General features: G+C 40.3%; 1 protein-coding gene across 7 annotated transcripts in view; it reads left to right on the top strand.

Annotated features, from left to right (window-relative positions):
• Nucleotides 1–19455, top strand: part of CD302 (CD302 molecule) — a 70758-nt gene that overhangs the window by 29988 nt on the left and 21315 nt on the right. Inside the window, exons 4-7 of one of the 7 annotated variants that reach the window (XR_012905180.1) lie at nt 3671–3844; nt 8013–8039; nt 8962–9109; nt 17825–17969. Coding sequence is in view for 5 of the 7 variants with exons in the window: in XM_075933494.1 (XP_075789609.1) it covers nt 3671–3844; nt 8013–8039; nt 12516–12709 (395 nt within the window). In the remaining 2 variants the exon portion in view is untranslated. Of the gene's footprint in view, nt 1–3670; nt 3856–8012; nt 8040–8961; nt 9110–12515; nt 13938–17824; nt 17970–19455 lie in introns of those variants that run through there. The other 6 variants (XR_012905181.1, XM_075933497.1, XM_075933495.1 and 3 more) reach the window with 6 other exon arrangements.

Below are 19455 nucleotides of genomic sequence, written 5' to 3'. Positions count from 1 at the left end.
TAAACCCTGATGGACTATCTAAACTTTTCCCTACTTACACATTTAAGAAGTCTGTTCTTGGAGAGAGAAGCATCTCCCTTCACCCTTAATATCTGGGAGAAACTGCTCTGAATCTCAAACAAAGAAGAGAGAGAAAAACCCCTCTTTTCCAGTTTGAAATTCCTACCTGCATTGTTGTTGGCTGACCACCCAATACCTTGCCTAGGAGGGATTAGTTAACCCCTTAGTCACCGGGTGGTGGTCAGCACTCCTGATTATGACAACCTGCATGGAGAATAAATCATAGAATCATAGAATATTAGGACTGGAAGGGACCTCAAGAGGTCATCCAGTCCAGTCCAGTCCAGTCCCCTGCCCTCATGACAGGACCAAATACTGTTTAGGCCATCCCTGATAGACATTTATCTAACCTACTCTTGAATATCTCTAGAGATGGAGATTCCACAACGTCCCTGGGCAACTTATTCCAGTGTTTGACCACCCTGACAGTTAGGAACTTTTTCCTAATGTCCAACCTAAACCTCCCTTGCTGCAGTTCAAGCCCATTGCTTCTTGTTCTATCCCCAGAGGCCAAGATGAACAAGTTTTCTCCCTCCTCTTTATGACACCCTTTTAGATACCTGAAAACTGCTATCATGTCCCCCCTCAGTCTTCTCTTTTCTAAACTAAACAAACCCAATTTTTTCAGCCTTCCTTCATAGGTCACGTTCTCTAGACCTTTAATCATTCTTGTTGCTCTTCTCTGGACCCTCTCCAATTTCTCCACATCTTTCTTGAAATGCGGTGCCCAGAACTGAACACAATACTCCAACTGAGGCCTAACTAGCGCAGAGTAGAGTGGAAGAATGTCTTCTCTATAGAAAAATATAGGATTATCTCTGGGTCTGTCCGTCTGGCAACTTTGACAAACCCAATATTCATTTTCACAGATAATTATAGACATCTTTACATGGTTTTGTGTATTGGTAGAAAACACTCTTGCTTTATATTTTTTCCATCCACATTAATAGCTAAAAAAGCTGTAGATAAAATTTGTCCTTTTTATATACATACTAACATCAGATGCATTGTGTAAACTTGGAGTAACAATATTTGCAATTCATGGATTATTTTGACTTTACGTATCTGGGAACAGAATTTGTCCCAAAGAAGTATACTTTTGCTAAACCTTGAATCATAGAATTGTAAGACTGGAGAGGACCTTGAGATGTCTGCTAGTTCAGTCCCCTGCATGCATGGCAGGACTAAGTATTATCTAGACCGGGGGCTCTCAAATTGGGGAGTGTGACCCTTCAGCGGGTCAGAAGATTATTAATTTTGTGGGGTGGGCAGCGGTGTCACAAACTGTCATCCTTAGCCCCAAATCCTGCTTCATCTCTGGCATTTATATAAATATAAAAATATATGTTTTTAATTTACAAAAGGGGAGGAGGTTGCACTCGTAGGTTTGCTTTGTGAAAGGGGCCACCAATACAAGGTTTGAAAACACTGATTTAGACAATCCCTGGCAGGTGTTTGTCTAAACTGCTCTTTAAAATCTCCAATGATAGAGATTCCACAACCTACCTAGGCAATCTATTCCAATGCTTAAGAACCTGACAGTTAGGAAGTTTTTCCTAATGTCTTACCTAAATAGTCCTTGCTTTAATTTAAGCCCCCTGATTCTTGTCCTATCCTCAGAGGTTAAGGAGGTCAATTTGTCTCCCCCTTTTTCTTGTAACAGCCCTTTATGTACTTGAAAATGGTTTTAATGTCCTCTCTCAGTCGTCTCTTATCCAGCCTAAACACACCCAATTTTTAAATCTTCTCATAGGTCATGTTTTCTAATCCTTTAATCGCTTTTGTTGCTCTTCTCTGGACTTTCTCCAGTTTGTTCACATCTTTCTTGAAATGTGGAGCCTAGAACTGGACACAGTACTCCAGTTCAATTCTAATCAGCATGGAGAAATCTTTTTTTTTTTATTAGGCATGGGGAATTATTATTCCATTCCTCAGAACAACAGGAAAAGATACGGTTAAGGTTAATTCTTTTAAAGTTTTCTGCTACTTTGTATAACCTGCTTACCTATAATAAGTTATGTCCTAGCCTATATGAGTGACCATCTCATTATGATATTCCTCTTTGTGGATGTGGCCTTGAACTTCTTGCTAAGAGCTGATTAATATTTATTAAATTTACAGATTATCGTCATTTGAATCCCTCTTTCTTGGGTCCCAAGCACTGTATCCTAGGAGCCCAATGTTATTTTCATTGGGGGAAGAAAATATGGATGTAAAACTTGTCTCTATATCTTTAGTTTTTAGTAAAAGCCTGATTTATTTTTCTTCCATATGTGTAGGAAAATCAGTTTTATGTCAGAAAGAGGCTCATTGTTACATGCTACTTTAATGCAGTTCAGAAGTAACAATGTTGCTGGATTTATTATTCCTATCATACAGATGGGAAACTGAATAACAGAGAGAGGGTGTGACTTGCCTAATGTCACACATTAAGTTTGGCAGGGAATAGATACCTAAGCCAAAGTTCAGCACTTTAACCCTAAGACTAATCTTCCTCCTTTAAACTTCATAATACCAGGACTCTTGACTGTGTCCCTGTGGTGAAAATAATAATTTTTGTCACGGATCTTTTTATCTCCTCCTTTACTGAGCTTCTATTTTTGGTGAAAGCTTTAATGAAGATATTACAAACTTCAAAACTCTCTCTGCTGGCAGGGACACAGGTGTGTGACTTCTTTCCACAATAAAATCTAGAGAGTCCACAGTGTTCTAGCCTATATAAGTGGCTATTACAGGTCCATTTCCTACATCGACGAGAGTTTGACATTATTAGTTTATCTAGATTAATGATCATTCTGATGTCCCTAGTCCTAAAGGGACATTCTATTGGTTTTAGGAGTTTTGTAAGTTACCAGCAGGCTGAGGACAGGCTAAAGACTGAGCGTGTGAACTATGACAGTCTTTCTTTCTAAAGAAAGTGTGTGGTATCAAGCCGATCTGATGTAATGGAAAACCTAATATACAAATAGTGGAGTTTTTTTAAATTAACCTTTTATTCCTTGCTATTTTTCCAGAGCAATAGAAGGAGAAAAGTATATATTAAAGAACTCCTGGTTCTCACATAAAAACTTTCCCATGCATACAAAGGGGAAGACAGAAAAAGCTTTAAAGCTAGTATGTAAGAGCTGTGTAAGCAATTTGAGTGTACAAATTATAATTCTACTCTAACATGCAAAAAGATGGGAGAATAAGCCACATGGCTAACATGACCAAATGTGCATCATGAACACAAAACAAATAGTCTCTAGGGAAAAGAGATGTTTGGTCGCAAACTGGCAATCACACAAGATATTGTCTAAGAGCAATGAGTATAATTTTTATGAGACAGAGCCATAGCAGGTGCCCTGAAGCATGGTGATCTGGCCCAAATGTCAATCTGGTGTATGTTGGCAGGACTTCTCTTGTCCAAGACATACATTTGCCATGTCTCACTGCATTGGATCTGAAACTTGTTGCCAGGCTGCAGCCTGTGCAAAATACCAAGAAATAGCTTCAAAATGTTCAGTTTTCTTTTAGATTCAATTATTTCATTTGATGAATGTGTGAAAAACTGTTTTTCCATTCATCTGTTTTTCCACGAATGACATAACGTGTAATTCTTCAATGACAGATAATGCTTTTAAATGGTTTGACAAGTCAGAAATGAAATTTACTAATTGGATTGAGGAGGAGAGCAATGAGGAGCTCCTGAATACATGTGCTTCTATGTACACTAAGTCCGGGCAATGGAGAAAAATCAGTTGCGAAGATCTTCCTCTGACAGGGACCCTTTGTAAAACAGCCTGTAAGTACAATGTAGGTCTATATCACATGACTCTTTTTCTTTCTTTGTCCAGATATGCACTCACCTATTTTAAACCTTTGATTATGGTATTTACAATAAAAGATTAACATACTACCCTGTACATTACTTGTTCGGGATCAATTTAACGTGCAAAGAGCCTGGCATTTTGTATTGCCAGCTTGAAAGCCTTCCTCCTCTTAGTATTCTCGAAATGATGACCACATTTCTAAATACCTGTCCTTTTTTTGGCACGTCTCTTTTGTACATACTTGGTGTGAGGTGGTCCTGTTGTAATGTGCAATACAGAGTCTAGCTGCTAACAATAGAAAATAAATAATTTGCCTTTCTGTTTAAAATGCAGCTCCTTTACAAGAACACTAAGTAAGCAGGTCAGGGGATCTTTAGGAAGCTGACATTTGTCATAAAAGAATCTCTTTAAATGCTTCCCCAAGTATCATAGAATGCTAGAACTGGAAGGGACCTCGAGATCATCAAGTCCGGTCACCTGCCCTCATGGAAGAACCAAGTGTCATCAGTCAATATTCGGGGTTGTCCCGATGGTTTCCTGACAAGTCCTCTACTCCATCAGTGATGATAAACTTTTGGCTGTGTGCATACATGCATGTGCTCCCTGTATTTAAAATGTTAAACCCTGTGCACTTGAATCAACATAATAGATCTCTGAGACCCCCCGGAAATGACAGATCTAGGCAAGGGTAAAACCAGTGGAGCAGGTTTATTGACAAATGACATTCATTAACAGCTGTTAGCAGACAATGTCAGTGCTAAGCCACTGTGCAATCTGCAAGCGTTGCCAACGTACCAACACTTTAACAGACCTATTGCCAAATGACATACATGCACAGTTGTTAGCAGACAGTCTCAATTAAGGATGTTAAGTAGTGTGTAATTGACTAATCCAATCCAATAATTAGTCGATAGCATGGAGCCACGGCATTTCAAAGGGGCAGCTCCTCATGGAGCCTGGAGTCCCCAGCTGATCCCAGAAAAGCAAGGCCGTATCCAAGGAATACAAACAAATTTTTAAAAACGCGGACATGCTCTTTCACCATCCTTGTAAACCTCGTTCTACGAGGCATAAGGGATGTGTCGAAAGAGCAGGTTTTTCTGAGATTTGCTGTTGTGTAGATGCACAAAATTTCAGAAAAGCCTCTTTTTCTGATTTAACTCTGCAGTATCGACGTAGCCTATGTGTGAAATGGATTGTTCCTTCCTAAGTGGAGCACTTTGCATTTGTCCTTATAAGCTTCATCCTGTTTACCTCAGACCATTTCTCCAGTTTGTCCAGATCATTTTGAAATATGACCTTGTCCTCCAAAGCACTTGCAACCCCTCCCAGCATGGTATCATCTGCAGAATTAATGAGTGTACTCTCTATGTCTCATCTAAATCATTGATTAAGATATTGAATAGAACCAGTCACAAAACAGACTCCTGTGGGACCCCACTTGTAATGCTCTTCCAGTGTATCATTCCTAGATACATAAGAACAGCCATACTGGGTCAGACCAAAGTATCCTGTTTTCCAAGAGTGGCCAATGGTAGGTACCTCCAGAGGGAATGAACAGAACAGTTAATCATCAAGGGTATGTCTACACAGCAATGTTATTTTGGAATAACTGACATCATTCCAAAATAACACAGTCTGCATCTATACTACAAGCAGTTATTTCAACATAATGTCAAAATAATGTCAAACTGGAGGACTTCTTACTCTGACTCCTGTAACCCTCATTTTACGAGGAGTAAAGGAAGTCGGAGGAAGAGTGCGCTTCCTCAGACTTCCTGCTGTGTAGACAATGCCAAAAGCCGAAATAAGCTATTTCCATGTAAGCTTTGCAATTGATGTAGCTCAAGTTGCATAGCTTATTTTGGATTTAGCCCTGCTGTGTAGACGTGCCCAAGTGATCCCACCCCATCACTCATTCCCAGCTTCTGATAAACAGAGGCTAGGAACACCATTCCTACCAATTCTGGCTAATAGCCATTGATGGACCTAATCTCCACAAACTTATCTAGATCTTTTTTAAACCATGTTCAATTCCTGGCCTTCACAACATCTGCAAATGTTGCCACCTCATTGTTAACCCCCTTTTCCAGATCATTGAATAGGATTGGCCCAGTATGGACCCCTGCAGGACACCACAAGGGTGTGTCTAAACTACACCCTCTGCCAACAGAAGGATGTAGATTAGGCACATCGCTATTGCAAATGAAGCCAGGATTTAAATATCCCGCACTTCATTTGAATAGAAATGGGCGCTGCTTTTTGCCGACACGGCACTTTACCGGCAAAAAGCGGCAGTCTAGACGGGGATCGGTCGACAAGGAAAGCCTTTTCCGACCGATCCTGTAAACCTCGTTGCATGAGGCATAAGGGATCAATCAGAAAAGGCTTTTCTTGTCGACCGATCCCCATCTAGACTGCCGCTTTTTGCCGGCAAGGTGATGTGGCGGCAAAAAGCAGCGCCCATTTCTATTCAATTGAAGTGTAGGATATTTAAATCCCGGCTTCATTTGCAATAACGATGTGCCTAATCTACATCCCTCTGTTGGCAGACGGGTGTAGTTTAGACACACCCTAAGTTACCTCTCTCCGTTGTGAAAACCACTGCATGTGCAAATATGTTCCATTTTCCCAAAAACTGCTCCTTCCTCAGAGCACCCCCATAATAGCATCTGTCTAGTAGATGGATCAAATGCCATCTGTGCAATAATTTATAGAAATTTCTTTAGCATCTAAGCAAATTAAAGATGAATATCACCTTTTCAAATATTCATCCAGAATGATTTCTTTGTCCAAATCCTCCTATCTTTTCATCTGGTTGTTTTCTTATCAACATTTTTTCAGGCAAAATTGTATATATCTTAGACATTAAACCATTTGTTCCAGCTTTCTCCTGGATAAGCTCATCAACTGTGTGAAGAAGCTTTAGTTAGAGCTACTTTGGTTCCAGGTTTAACAAAATGTTTGACTTGTAAATCCTGAAAATATGGGATCCTTATATTATTTTCATTATTACATACTGTTAATATGATTTCAAATCAGGACTCAGAACAGATGTCCGAATTCAGTAATCTCAGCTCTTATTCAAAATTAATAATCACTTTGATTCTTAAGTATGTTGTATTAATATTTTATTAATATTTGTTTTCAAAGATGCATACAATTGAGAAAGATAAACTGCATTATTTTTCTTTTCATCTAAATCACCATTTGAAACAATTTCTTCATAACAACCACCATACTACTATTTAGTGCTTATTGCCCACCCATGGTCTATGGGAAGCCCTAGAGAAGGAGTGTGCATGCTTATTCTAGAGATCACTCTGTTGCCTTGCCCTACCACTTCTGTCAGGGTGTCTGTCTGTTCATGGGTGATCCTTTTTTGTATAGTAGTTCAGTTTTCTAGAAGACAATACAGTATACCTAAAAATGAGTTTGCTGTGTTACTGTCTCAAAATCCTTATAAAAAAACCATACATTTAACAGGAATTACAGTAGCTTCTGATCCGCCCACTACAGTGATGATAATATGCTGTGGTTAGTATTAAAAATGTAAGTAATGTGGATGTGAAACCATGGTGGACGTATTGGTGTATTGTAGGGAAAAGTTCAGTGTTGACACTTGGCAGCTGTTGTTTGTTGTAGCCAAGTCTGATGAGCATGTCACCAGCTGGCTATAAAAACAAAGTTGAACTTATAGGGTCCTACTCCTCTTTTCATACCAGTGCAAATTAGGAGAAACTATTGAAGGCAAAACACTTTCTCTGACAAATAAGAGAAGAATAAGGCCTATATTGCAGATGGGAACCAGAGTGACTTGACTGAGGACACAGAAGAGCCAGTCAGAGACGTGAGATTATAGTCTGCTCCTAGTTTAAGACTTGAATGACACTTCCTGTCACCTTCACACACATTACCTTATTTTGCATTTTCTGTTGCTTCATAGACACCTGTATAAATGGTGTGGTGAGGTCATTTTTTTATTAATACAATTAGGTGAACTTTTTTCTGTGAAAATGGATTCTCCCCTCAGTTGTTTACACATCAAAAACTATAATGAAAATTAACTTGATTTGAAAATAGTAGTTTATTGCATACAAACATGAAACAAACTAAACAATTTTATTTTTTTTCTTGTAGTTGCATATGAAAAGAAATACTTACCAGGTAAGTATTTGCATACCTTTCCTTACATATCTTCCTAGTTTACAAGCACTCTATGAATGTTAATCACTGCCACACTCATTTGCTTCCCAACTACCACCTCCAAAGGAGGAGACGCTTTGTTTCTCCTGCCTATAAAACTATGCATTTTGATTTATTTATCTATTCCCCTATCTTGGGTGATGTGCATAAATATTATGTCAGCTGATATTCTTTTATTTATCATAAAGAAGGGAGAGAGCTTTATTACTAATATTATAACTTAGAGGCAAGAAGTTAGTAAAATTCCCACAGCTAGGGGAGAAGTAGGTCAGGGTTGCACAAATTGTGACATTTTTCCAGATCGTTTTATGGTTAGTCATGTTTATCTCTTGGATGTAAAATAGATGAAAAAAATATATACAGTGTTGCCATACGTCTGGGTTTTCCTGGACACAACCTCTTTTTTGTAGTCTCCACCCTCTGTCCAGGTGGATTTTTTTAAAGAGGAGTCAGTGTCTGGGATTTTTGCCGGAAAACGTTACAGCTCAGAAAAAGCTGTCTCCATGCTCTGACTGGTTCCTTTCCTGCAGCCATGGCTGCCAGATGTCACCCTGCCAGGCCCAGGCTCTCATCCCTGGGGAGGGGGAGTGGCCCAAAGGGAGGCACTGACTTACAGCTAATGCTGTAACCTGATCCTGCATCAGCCAGGGAGTAACACTGCCCCCTTCCTTGAGAATGAGGCCAGAGGTACCCCTCCAACTCCCCTCAGGTATCTTCCCATTATACGCACACCCCTCCAACTTTCCTCCAACTCCCCCTCCACCCCTCTCCCTCCAACAGTGTCCTCTTTTTTTGGGAGCCTGAATATGGTAACCCTACATAAGAACAGTCGTACTGGGTCAGACCAAAGGTCCATCTAACCCAGTATCCTGTCTGCCGACAGTGGCCAGCACCAGGTGCCCCAGAGAGGGTGGACCGAAGACAATGATCAAGCGATTTGTCTCCTGCCATCCCTCTCCAGCCTCTGACAAACTGAGGCCAAGGACACCATTTTATCCCCTGGCTAATAGCCTTTTAATAGCCCTCAGGAGGTAGGAATTGCCTTTTTCTTTATCAAATCTGCAGCTGTTATAATTAATCCCTAAAGAGATTGTGCAAAGTAGCAAGTGACACTTTATTCATCTCCCTTCCTAGACAGAACTCTCATCATGGCCTCTGCCTAGCTTCTACCTGCCTCCTCTATTTTCTAAATCATCTGAGAATTCAAAATGTACTAAAATTACTTAACCTGAAACATAAGGATGGTCTTCAGACCAGAGGATGAGGGAAGCAAATCTCTAGAATTGTTGGTTCTATGTATACACAAATTTTTCGGGCCCTACCTCCACTACAAAATGGATCATGCTTGGAAACTGCTTTTAAACTCTGTCCTAAAAAGGACTTCAGCTACCATGGTTGTGTCTCCAATATGAATAGGCCCTAACAGGTTAAGAATATTTTAAAAAATAACACTATAAAATTATTCTTCATCCATGTGTGGCATAGACAGGAGAGATTAAACCATTTCTGTAACAGGAAGCCATTCTAAAAACCCAGCCTGGCATCTTACACGGGCGTTAAATTAAGGGGTCAGAAACAAATGTCCTTTGCTGGGGCTAACTCGATCAAATGTAAGAGTAACTAGCATGTAACTTAACTACTCATAAAGATGCATATTCAGAACCAGTTTCTAAATAGATATTACTTCGCTTGGTCATATCCATAACTTATTATTTTACCATTTTAGCAGAGTAAAATTTTCAGTAGTGCAATATATGAGAGGGCATCCCTTTCTGAGCTCCTATTAACCTCGTCAGGTCAGGAATCAGCATTACTGTTACCACATAATCCCCAGGACACTGAGTTCATGCAATTGAAAAGGTATTTTCAGTTTACCTTATCTCAATAAAATATTTGCTAATTGGATCAACATTAAGTTAGATGGTCTTTAAAACAAATAAATAAAATGGAGAAAGCGACTGCCTTAGGTGATAAATTGCTTCATGTCTGTGTAAGTTTTCTTGTCAAGTGTTAATCCATTGTTAACTGGTATAAAGTTAATTTCATTTTTCATATTCATCTAACCTAGAATTTTAATGTTTTAATAGAAATTCACATTTTTAAGTAAGCTATTTTTTCTCTTTAAATTTGAATAGATTATCACTTTATATAGAATAGAAACCTTCAGTTAACAATGGTTAGCATTGATTTATTTGACTGGAGAATTTCTGAAGCATCTGGATTGTTTCAGAATATTCTCCTCTGAAACTAATGGAACATTACTATCTAATGAGTAGTTTTGCTCACAAATGTATGGATCACTGCTTGTTTCATCTGAACCAAACTGTGGTTACAAACTACTGTCTGAACTAGTTTACATTTGTAAACATTCAATGGCACTAGTTTTAGACAGCATTTCTTCTGTCGCTAGATGTAACTCTTCCATTTCATGCCTTCTGGGTGGGGCTTTTGATCTGATCATGTACTCTCCTTAAACCAGACATGTCACACTCGAAGCCTACTGAGGGCCGCACAAATGAAAACTGATAGCTTTCACAAATGAAAACTGATAGCTTTCAGGGCCACCAAAGAAAATGTACTTTATCAAAGAAGTTGTAATTATTTATTATTATAGATTATGTTTTAGGTATATTTTATAATTTTTCAGATCTTGTTTTAATATAATACAACAATTTGATGTCTAAAATTGTTTTTGCCCATATAAGATAATTTTTAATTTAAATATAAATTTAAGGTACATTTTAATTTTTACGTGATACATAACTTGTTTTGTTGAAATAAAAACAAGTATAGACTATGGTTAATCAAATAGAATAGGCTTCTGAGAAAATTTCAGATACTTTGTAAGTTTGAGATTTTGCATAAACATAATATTCATGCAGTTGTAACAAATTGACATATGTATTGATATAAAATTAATATACATTCTGTGATTTTATTTAACATTTAGTTTTTATTTATTTATTAACAAAATATCCCCCTCCTCTGCCCCAGAGCCAGGCACTCCCATACCCCCATTCTGACCCAAAGCGCCCCCCCCAGTCTAACCTAATGACTCATCCCTCCCCCAGAGTCAGGCACTCCTAGTCCCCCCAACCTAGTGTCTCCCCTCTCCCCCAGAGCCAGGCACTTCCAGCCCCACTAACCTAATGCCTGGGTCCTAGAGCCGCCGCCACTGGGGTGGTGTGAGCAGGTGTTTGATGCCCGTGCAGAACGGCTGGCCGGCCATGAGCATGTGCTGGAGCACCCAGCGCAGAGCAGGCCCAGGCCAGTCATGAGCAGTTACTGCAGTGGCGTGTGCAGAATGGCTGGTCGGCCAGCTATGATCTGCACTCGGCCATGTGCTGCGAGTGGCCAGCGGGCCGCACTTTATTCTTTTATAAAATGTAGTGGCGGGTTGCAAAAAATGTTGACCAGGCTGCATGCGGCCCTCCAAACACCTGTTTGACATGCCTGCCTTTCACCTTTATAAATCTGGATTAGCTTCTGTTGATATTGGTGCAGTTACTCTTGATTTACACTGAGGTAGGTGAGTGTAACATGGATCTGTGTACTCATGCTAACACTCAATTTCCATTGTCAGCTGGTTTGCTTGTGCTGATACTTTCTCCATGGTAGGCTGTTGAAACCACTTAAGCCCCAAGTAGGCAATAAGGGGAATGAAAAGAATGATTACCTTTAAGGATGCAACAGCTTCATATTTTCTCCTAGACCATATTTGTGACACTTAGAAGTAAATTCACTTCTCATTCCTTAACTATTGCAGATTCTTTCTGTTTGTTGAGAAAGGCATAGGATCTAGGGGTGCTAATTTAATGTTTTAAATCCCACATTGTATGTAAAGAGTATTTTTTCCCACAGTGAGCACTAACAGTAGCACATTCCGAATTGAATTCCCTGACAATTGTAAATGTAAGGGAATTTCCACAAGAAATTTTCCACCAAGAGATCATAAAAATACCACAAAATGAATGGTAATTTAGAGCTGGGTCTTCCACTGGGTTTGCTCCACTTTTGGGATTATAATAATTCCTTATAAAACAGCACAGATATAAAATAATTCATTATTTTAGTAAAGCATAAAGTACAACGCCTAGATTAGTTAAATCCTTAACTTCAAATTATGTATTTGTTTAAACATTCTGGAAAATGAAGAGTAGAAAGTGGGATTTTAAAGGAAATCTCAGCAGCTGGAATTTAAGCTTTTAAATGACAAAAAAGTCTACGCTTAGACTAGATTACAGGTAAGGAAGAGCTAATGGGTTTAGAATGTTCACCAAATAATCTTAATGTTTCTATGTGCTGCCACTTAACAGACAATACAAATACAATTTATTATAAAATAAATTTAATAACGGTGCAATTAATATCCCCTTTGGCATAGTATAGTCAAGTGTATGAATAGACATTTACAAAACTTATCTTCTTTTGTTTCAGATAAAACTGCCTTGACTACCACCTTGGTCATAATTTTTACTATAGTTGTGACAGTTTCTGCAGCATTATTTTGGTTCCTGTACAAAAGAAATACTTCTTCAGGAGCTTTATGTATAATCCACCATTCAACAGTGGAAACACCATACAGTGATGAAACTGTTCTAGTAGATGAAGAAAATGAGTATAGTGCTTAAAATTATACATTTTTATTTAAAAGTCAAAAAGTGACATCCATACTTAGGCTTTAGTCCTGTAATCAACACTGCACATGCATAACTTCACTTGTATAATAATAATGTGCTAGTTGTTAGGACACAGATTGAGAAGACAGACTAAAAAGGGGTATTATCCATTGGGCTGTCAGATTTCATATTTGTAAATTCTGCCCAAATATACTTAACGTCTCTGGAAATAGAATGTGAGTTGGTCTTTGTGAAGTGTCATTCTGACAAGAGCAAGAATTTAATTATGCCACAAAACATTAAGATTTCAAAAATTCTGCAAATTTCTACTACTGAGGTTTTAAATGAAGTTGCTTCATGTGTGTTCATGACTGGTTTTCATTCCTGTGACTATTTTAGCAAATAAATCTTTGAAAGATTAGCTGAATTTAAATAAATAGTGTAGAAAGAAAAAACGTGTATTTGCACTGGAAACTTAATTCTAAAAACTTCCAGACAGTTCACAAGAATGAGTCACGTGACCTACATCCAGTCAAAAATCTGAACTTCAAACCATTCACACTCATGAAAATGGTAAAATATTAACTGTTGTCAAAACGTTCATTTCAGCTGTAACTGAACAAGTTTGCAAATTATCTACAAACAATTTGAAAGAGGGAGGTGAAATGGCTCAAATTTATTTGCCCTGTCCGAATAGGCAGGTGGACAGACCTTTAATGTTGCATGGAAATCATGAGGCTTCTGTACAGGAACAGGAGTCTGCTTCTACTGATCAGGTTTTAGAATCTATTATTTATGCCCATGCTTATTTGATTGCAAAATTTGACCTCTATGCCATGCATTATATAGTTGTCCTTTTGGGCAAACTGTTTGCCAAGATCCCTTTATTTGACTAATTTGCAACTATTTTAATACATAAAACTAAATTGAAAGATTGCTGTGTACATGTGTACTCTGTTGCTACAACTGTGCTTTACCCAGACTGCAAAAAGACCAAAATCCACAGCTCTGTGAAGCAAGGGAATTGGTTTTAAGTCAGTAAATTATGTTGATAACATGGTAAGGAACAAACTATGTATATACTGTAAGCTTCCTTCAGAACTTAATGGAATTAAATCTGTATTTTGTGAGCAAAAACTGGACTGGAACTACAGTGAAAAGGAGGCTAACTTTATTCTTTATTGATATAAAACATACTGGGAGCAGTAGATAATAAAGTCATTTTTTTGCATTCCCTTGACTCCTTGGGTGCTCTAAGCTCAGCTTCCATAGCCACTCATATTAATTCCTCATCAAATCTTGTTACAATAGCTAAATGGTTCACACATTAGACAGGTTCGTTCCTATTGCTTCAGCCAGTGCCACCTTCCCTATAACTGTTTCCCCCAACAATGCCGTTGACTCTCTTTTGCTGTACTCTGATTTTCACCCTATTTTATTATTCATCTGATGTTCATATTGTGCACCAAACCTATTGTTATGCCTCTTGCTCTTTTCTCCCAGAGTCTCTTTGAAGGGACTTCTGGTGCTCAAATCCTTTTTTCTACTAAAGGGGATTGAGATATAGTGTTGCACCTGTAAAAATGTATGTGTTGTCTACTGCTGATTACAGGCAGTCCCCAAGTTACGCGGATCCGACTTTAGTCGGATCCGCAGTTACGAACGGGGCCCTTCCTCTCCCTGGTCTCCAGCAGACCAGGGAGAGGAAGCAAAGCGGCGGAACACGGGGGCAGCGGACAGCCCAGACGCGTCTGGGCTGTCAGCTGGCCGCGTGTTCCGCCGCTTTGCTCTGCTCTGCTCCCCGTCTCCCTGGTATGCAGACCAGGGGGACGGGGAGCAGAGCAGAGCAAAGCCGCGGAGCACGCTGCCCGCGTGTTCCGCGGCTTTGCTCCCCGTCCCCCTGGTCTGCATACCAGGGAGACGGGGAGCAAAGCAGAGGAAAGCCACGGAGCCCGAGGGCAGCAGGATAGCCACGGCGCGTCTGGGCTGTCCCGCTGCCCCCGTGCTCCGCGGCTTTGCTCCGGACGCCTGTGGTACAGCAGCTGGGGCGCTGCCAGTTGGTCCCGTAGCGCCGCTCTGGGTGCCACTGGACCAACCCAGCCACACCCCAGCTGCTCTGCCCCAGTTGTCCCCAAGTCAGCAGCTGCTGAAAATGACCAGTGGCTGACTACAGGAAGCCCCTACCCGCTGATCAGTTTCAGCAGCAGCTGACTTGGGGATGCCTGGGGTTCTTAAGTTGAATCTGTATGTAAGTCAGAACTGGCGTCCAGATTCAGCCACTGTTGAAACTGATCAGTTTCAGCAGCGGCTGAATCTGGACGCCAGTTCCGACTTACATACAGATTCAACTTAAGAACAAACCTACAGTCCCTATCTTGTATTTAACCCGGGGACTGCCTGTACTTCAACATGCTATTCAGGCCTTACTCATTCCAGAGGATCCAGGGAAAGTTTTCAAGGTGACATTAAAATTTGCCCAAGCCCAACCTTTAAAAGGACAACACATATTGCTAAGTGTTAAAAATACTAATCACAGACCAGTACATTGAGTAACAATGGAAACTCTCTTCTCTGAGTTTATAGCAGTATAAGATAGAGATAGAATAGTTTAACCAGATAACAGTAACCCATAAGCATCAGCTTATTGGTTACCAGTAAAAATCTGCATGAAGTTTCTGGCAGAACCATGGTGCCAGGAGCCCTGGAAGGGGAAGCCTCAGTAGCTCTTAGAATTTTTATTGGTTACATGGTTATCAGTTACACGGTTAGTATTTTAATTTGTTTTTTACATCCCTAATATAAGCTACTCCTGTACGCTGATATGGAGTTGACACCCTGCATCTGAGTTTTATTTAGCAAAGATCAGGAGAGGTTTCTGGTTTATGTACAGAATTTCGGGATCAAGTGACCCCCTTGGTAGCAGTCTCAGCTATACAAACTAGAGCAAGCACTGAAGGAAGTACTCCAGATTGCCAATTTTCTGTGGGGTCTGAGAATGATGTTTCCTTTGTTCAGATATTCAACAAATTAGTGGGATTTATTATGGGTTCAGAGTTCTGCAAAACAAAAAAATCTTAACTGAAGTTCGCTAACCTATGTTAAAACAGTATGGAAGACACAAAGTTTCTGGGTTACAAACTTGTTAAAGCCTATATGTGAGCAGGGAGTTGAATTTGAGTTGCTGCTATGAGTTTAAAAAACTGTAGTTGGCATGTCTACACTACTATCCTAGGGTATGTCTAAATAATGCATTTACACACAAAATGCATTTCGAAATAGCATTTTGCTATTTCAAAATAGCGCGTCCACACTGAGTGGACTCTGAATTGCATTTAAGGCCGTCTGGAACCAGTTCCGGCAGGGCACTAGGTCAGGACTTACTGTGTGGGGCTGCTGCCTGAGGCTACCTGAGATCTATGCTTAAAGGGACCCCTCTCCCCCCCCCCCCCCTTCCCAGACAGTCAGTTCTCAGGTTTCCCTGCTTGCTTGTCTACCTCAATGAGGGACAGCAAAGCATATTGTCTCTTTGTGTTCTGGTTGCCCTCAGGGCACCACAGCACTCTGCAACATGGAGCCAGAGCTGCCCCTGAGCATTCTGGTGCTTCTCCCAGACAGATTGCTGTGAGCCTGGCTGCACTTTCTGCAGGCTGCATTCCAGGAGATCCATCAGGGGGCTGTCAGTATCCAGGAGGCCCTGAAGGAGAGCTTCCATCCTGAGGAGCACTAAGAGCCTCCGTGGTCTGCCCCACTGGGGGCTTGTACCTCATTCCTCCCACTTACCCCTCTCTAACCCCCCCTTCCTGATGTCAAATAAAATACACATTTTCATGAACACAAACTCTAATAAAGCTGGCGGGGGGAAGGAGAATTAAACTCTGGTGAAAGGGGAAAGGACTGGGGAAAGGAGGCAGGGGGGGGAAGCAGGGGAAGAAGGGGGAGGGAGGGGAAGCTCAGAGGTGGGAGTCTCGCTGGACCAACTTGTCATGCAACCCTGCTCCTGAGTTCACATGTGGCCTTTGGTGGCCAGGCTGGCAGCTATCCTGCCATAGATGGCCATGTTCCTCCATCTAGTGCGGAGATCATGGACTTTGGGGGGCATCCCCCCTAAACCTGAATAAGGTCCATGATCTCCACCCTGGACCAGGAAGGTACCCGCCTTCTCCGGGCCCTGGCAGGCTCCTGGGAGCTAGCGGAGTGGCAGAGGGCTGGCTGCCAGTGGCTTGTTGGCTCATGTTTTGGGGCCAGTGGATCAGGCAGTGACTGCTGGCTCTGGGCTAGCAGGCTTGGGGCTGGCACAGGCACTGTGGCCAGAGTCAACCCCTTTAAGGTCTCTGGGGGGAGGGGGAGAGAGGAGTGTTCTTGGTTGAGGCTGGAGTGGCCACCAGGGCACCCTGGAAAGGCTGGAGGCCCCCTATTTCAAAATAAGCGTCTACACGGCACTTATTTTGAAATAGCTATTTCAATTTGGCATTCTTCCTTGTAGAATGAGGTTTACCAAATTTGAAATAAGCACTCCACTATTTCGCATTTATTTCGAAATAGCGGTTTGGCTGAGTAGATGCTAAGAGTTATTTCAAAATAACTTTGCTGTGTTGACATACTGCTAGTTAGCAATATGGGCAGTCTAAACCTGAGTTGCTGGGTTTTTTTTTTTTTAAAGAGTGTAGATGTATCCACAGGCATGACAGAGGCAATCATGCTCTCTGAGTTAAAAAGTAAACTTCACTAAAGGCAGACTAGTCGGTTTCGAATGCAATGCAAAATATAAATGTGTGTAGGCTTTATTGGTAATAGAAGCTAGAATTTTTTTTAAAATTCAGTTAAGCAGGCCCCACTTAAAGTGGGGACAAATGGATACACTGAGGCCTAATCCTACAAGAGTTCCAGGTAGAGGGCCACAAGCCCATTCACCATAAGAATTAAAATTCAGGATGTTTGAGGTTGACTAAATATTAAAGCTGGTTCTTCAGGTTGCCTAAAAGGGTAAATTCAGGCTGCCTGCAGGGCATTTGTCAGTTGTATATTATTAATGTATGCCACACTGCTATGTCTGGCTATAAATACAAATTGGCCAACCAGAAATGTCAGACACTGGAAGGATGTCAATTAGAGGTAATTTTTTTTTAGCCAAACAAGCCCTCTCAACAGCAAGGATCAAGCAATGTGGAAAACTGGATGAAGAACAGCAACATTGTGATTTCAATACAGAGATGGTGGAAACTGAAGAAAAGCAGCCAGATGAATGGGGATTCCACTCTAATGACTTCCAAAGGTAATCACAAAATATCATCATGAGATTCAGGTTTTCAACAAGCAAGATAAAGTTGCCACATTACTTACTGATACATTTTTTTTAAATAATTCAGGATTGCAGTCTAAACACTTTAGACGGGTAGTCAAAAGTTGTTTTATTTGGTGTACAGAATTTTGAAGAAGTATAGAAGGTAGGGAAGTCAATACCAAAAGATGTTGATGGTCATAGTTTTCCTGGAGTGTCTCAAATGTAAGACTTCTTACAACAGAGAAAAGATTCTAAGAGACGGGGGCAAGTCTACTTTTGGGAAGGATCTTCAACTGCCATTAGTGATCTTAGGGTACGTCTAGACTACAAGCTTCTTTCGAAAGAGAGCGTCTAGACAGCAACCTCTTCTTTCGAAAAAGTGAGCCGATTTTTCGAAAGAGAGCACCCAGGCAGTCTGGATGCTCTCTTTCGAAAAAGCCCTGTTTGCATTCAAGAACGCCTTTGGCGTTCTTCCTCGTGAAATGAGGAGTATCACCGTAGAAAGAAAAGCCGCATTCTTTCAATTTAATTTTGAAAGAACGCAGCTGTAGTCTAGACGCAGGCGAAGTATTTTCGAAAAAAGGCTACTTTTTTCGAAAAAACCCTGCAGTCTAGACACAGCTTTAATGAGATTTACAACAACACACATCTAATTTTCAGTCTAGTGTACACAGCCTTAAACATTTTTGCACGCTGCCATGCCAGTAACTGGCAGAAGATGAAAATGAAAAAAGTTTAATCAAAAATGTATATTTTATTTGGAACAGGAATATTTATCTTGCTGTTTTATTCTACTCAGTTTGAACTCACAAGTAAATAAATTTAGAAAAGTTAGAAAAATTAAGTTGTAAAGTGATATGGTCTGTGTGTGCCCTTTCAAAAATAACTTTTGTTCTTTAATTAGTGTCTCTATACGATGGAATGGAGTCTGTATTATTAATTTGTTCTGGGCCCAGCAAAATGGTGTGTAGGCCTACTACAGAAATCTTGTCTCTCTCATGGCAGGAAATAGCAGAAGCTGTACTATGAGTAATTTAAAACTCATTTCAACTATATACTATCAAGAACTGGCCTGTGTTGGCAGTGGGATTGCTGGATAACCTAAGAGGACAGCTCTTGTGTCTCATTTGTTAATCGGTAGATTCTAAAGTTCTTATGCCTTTTACAAACTGAGCTTGAAGGAAGAATTCTTTTTGTAATGATACCAGAACAAAAGTTTTAGTTATTTCTTTTCCTTAAAATGAGTCAGTAGTAATTTACTACTTGATAGATATGGCTAATCAAATGCAGCTGTAAAAGATAAGGAGCGATCTGAACTTTGATAATTTTGCTACCTTTTGTCTGGACATCACGAAAATGTATAATCAACCTTATTTCTTCCAAAGTGGTATTTCCAGAGTGATACTAAGTTTTTACACCAGTAAATTATTCCCCAGGATATACAGAGAACATTAAGATAGTTGGATATGTTACTAGA

Source organism: Pelodiscus sinensis, chromosome 7 (genome assembly GCF_049634645.1).
Source record: "Pelodiscus sinensis isolate JC-2024 chromosome 7, ASM4963464v1, whole genome shotgun sequence".
Lineage (NCBI taxonomy): Eukaryota > Metazoa > Chordata > Testudines > Trionychidae > Pelodiscus > Pelodiscus sinensis.
This window is presented reverse-complemented; position numbering and strand designations above follow the sequence as displayed.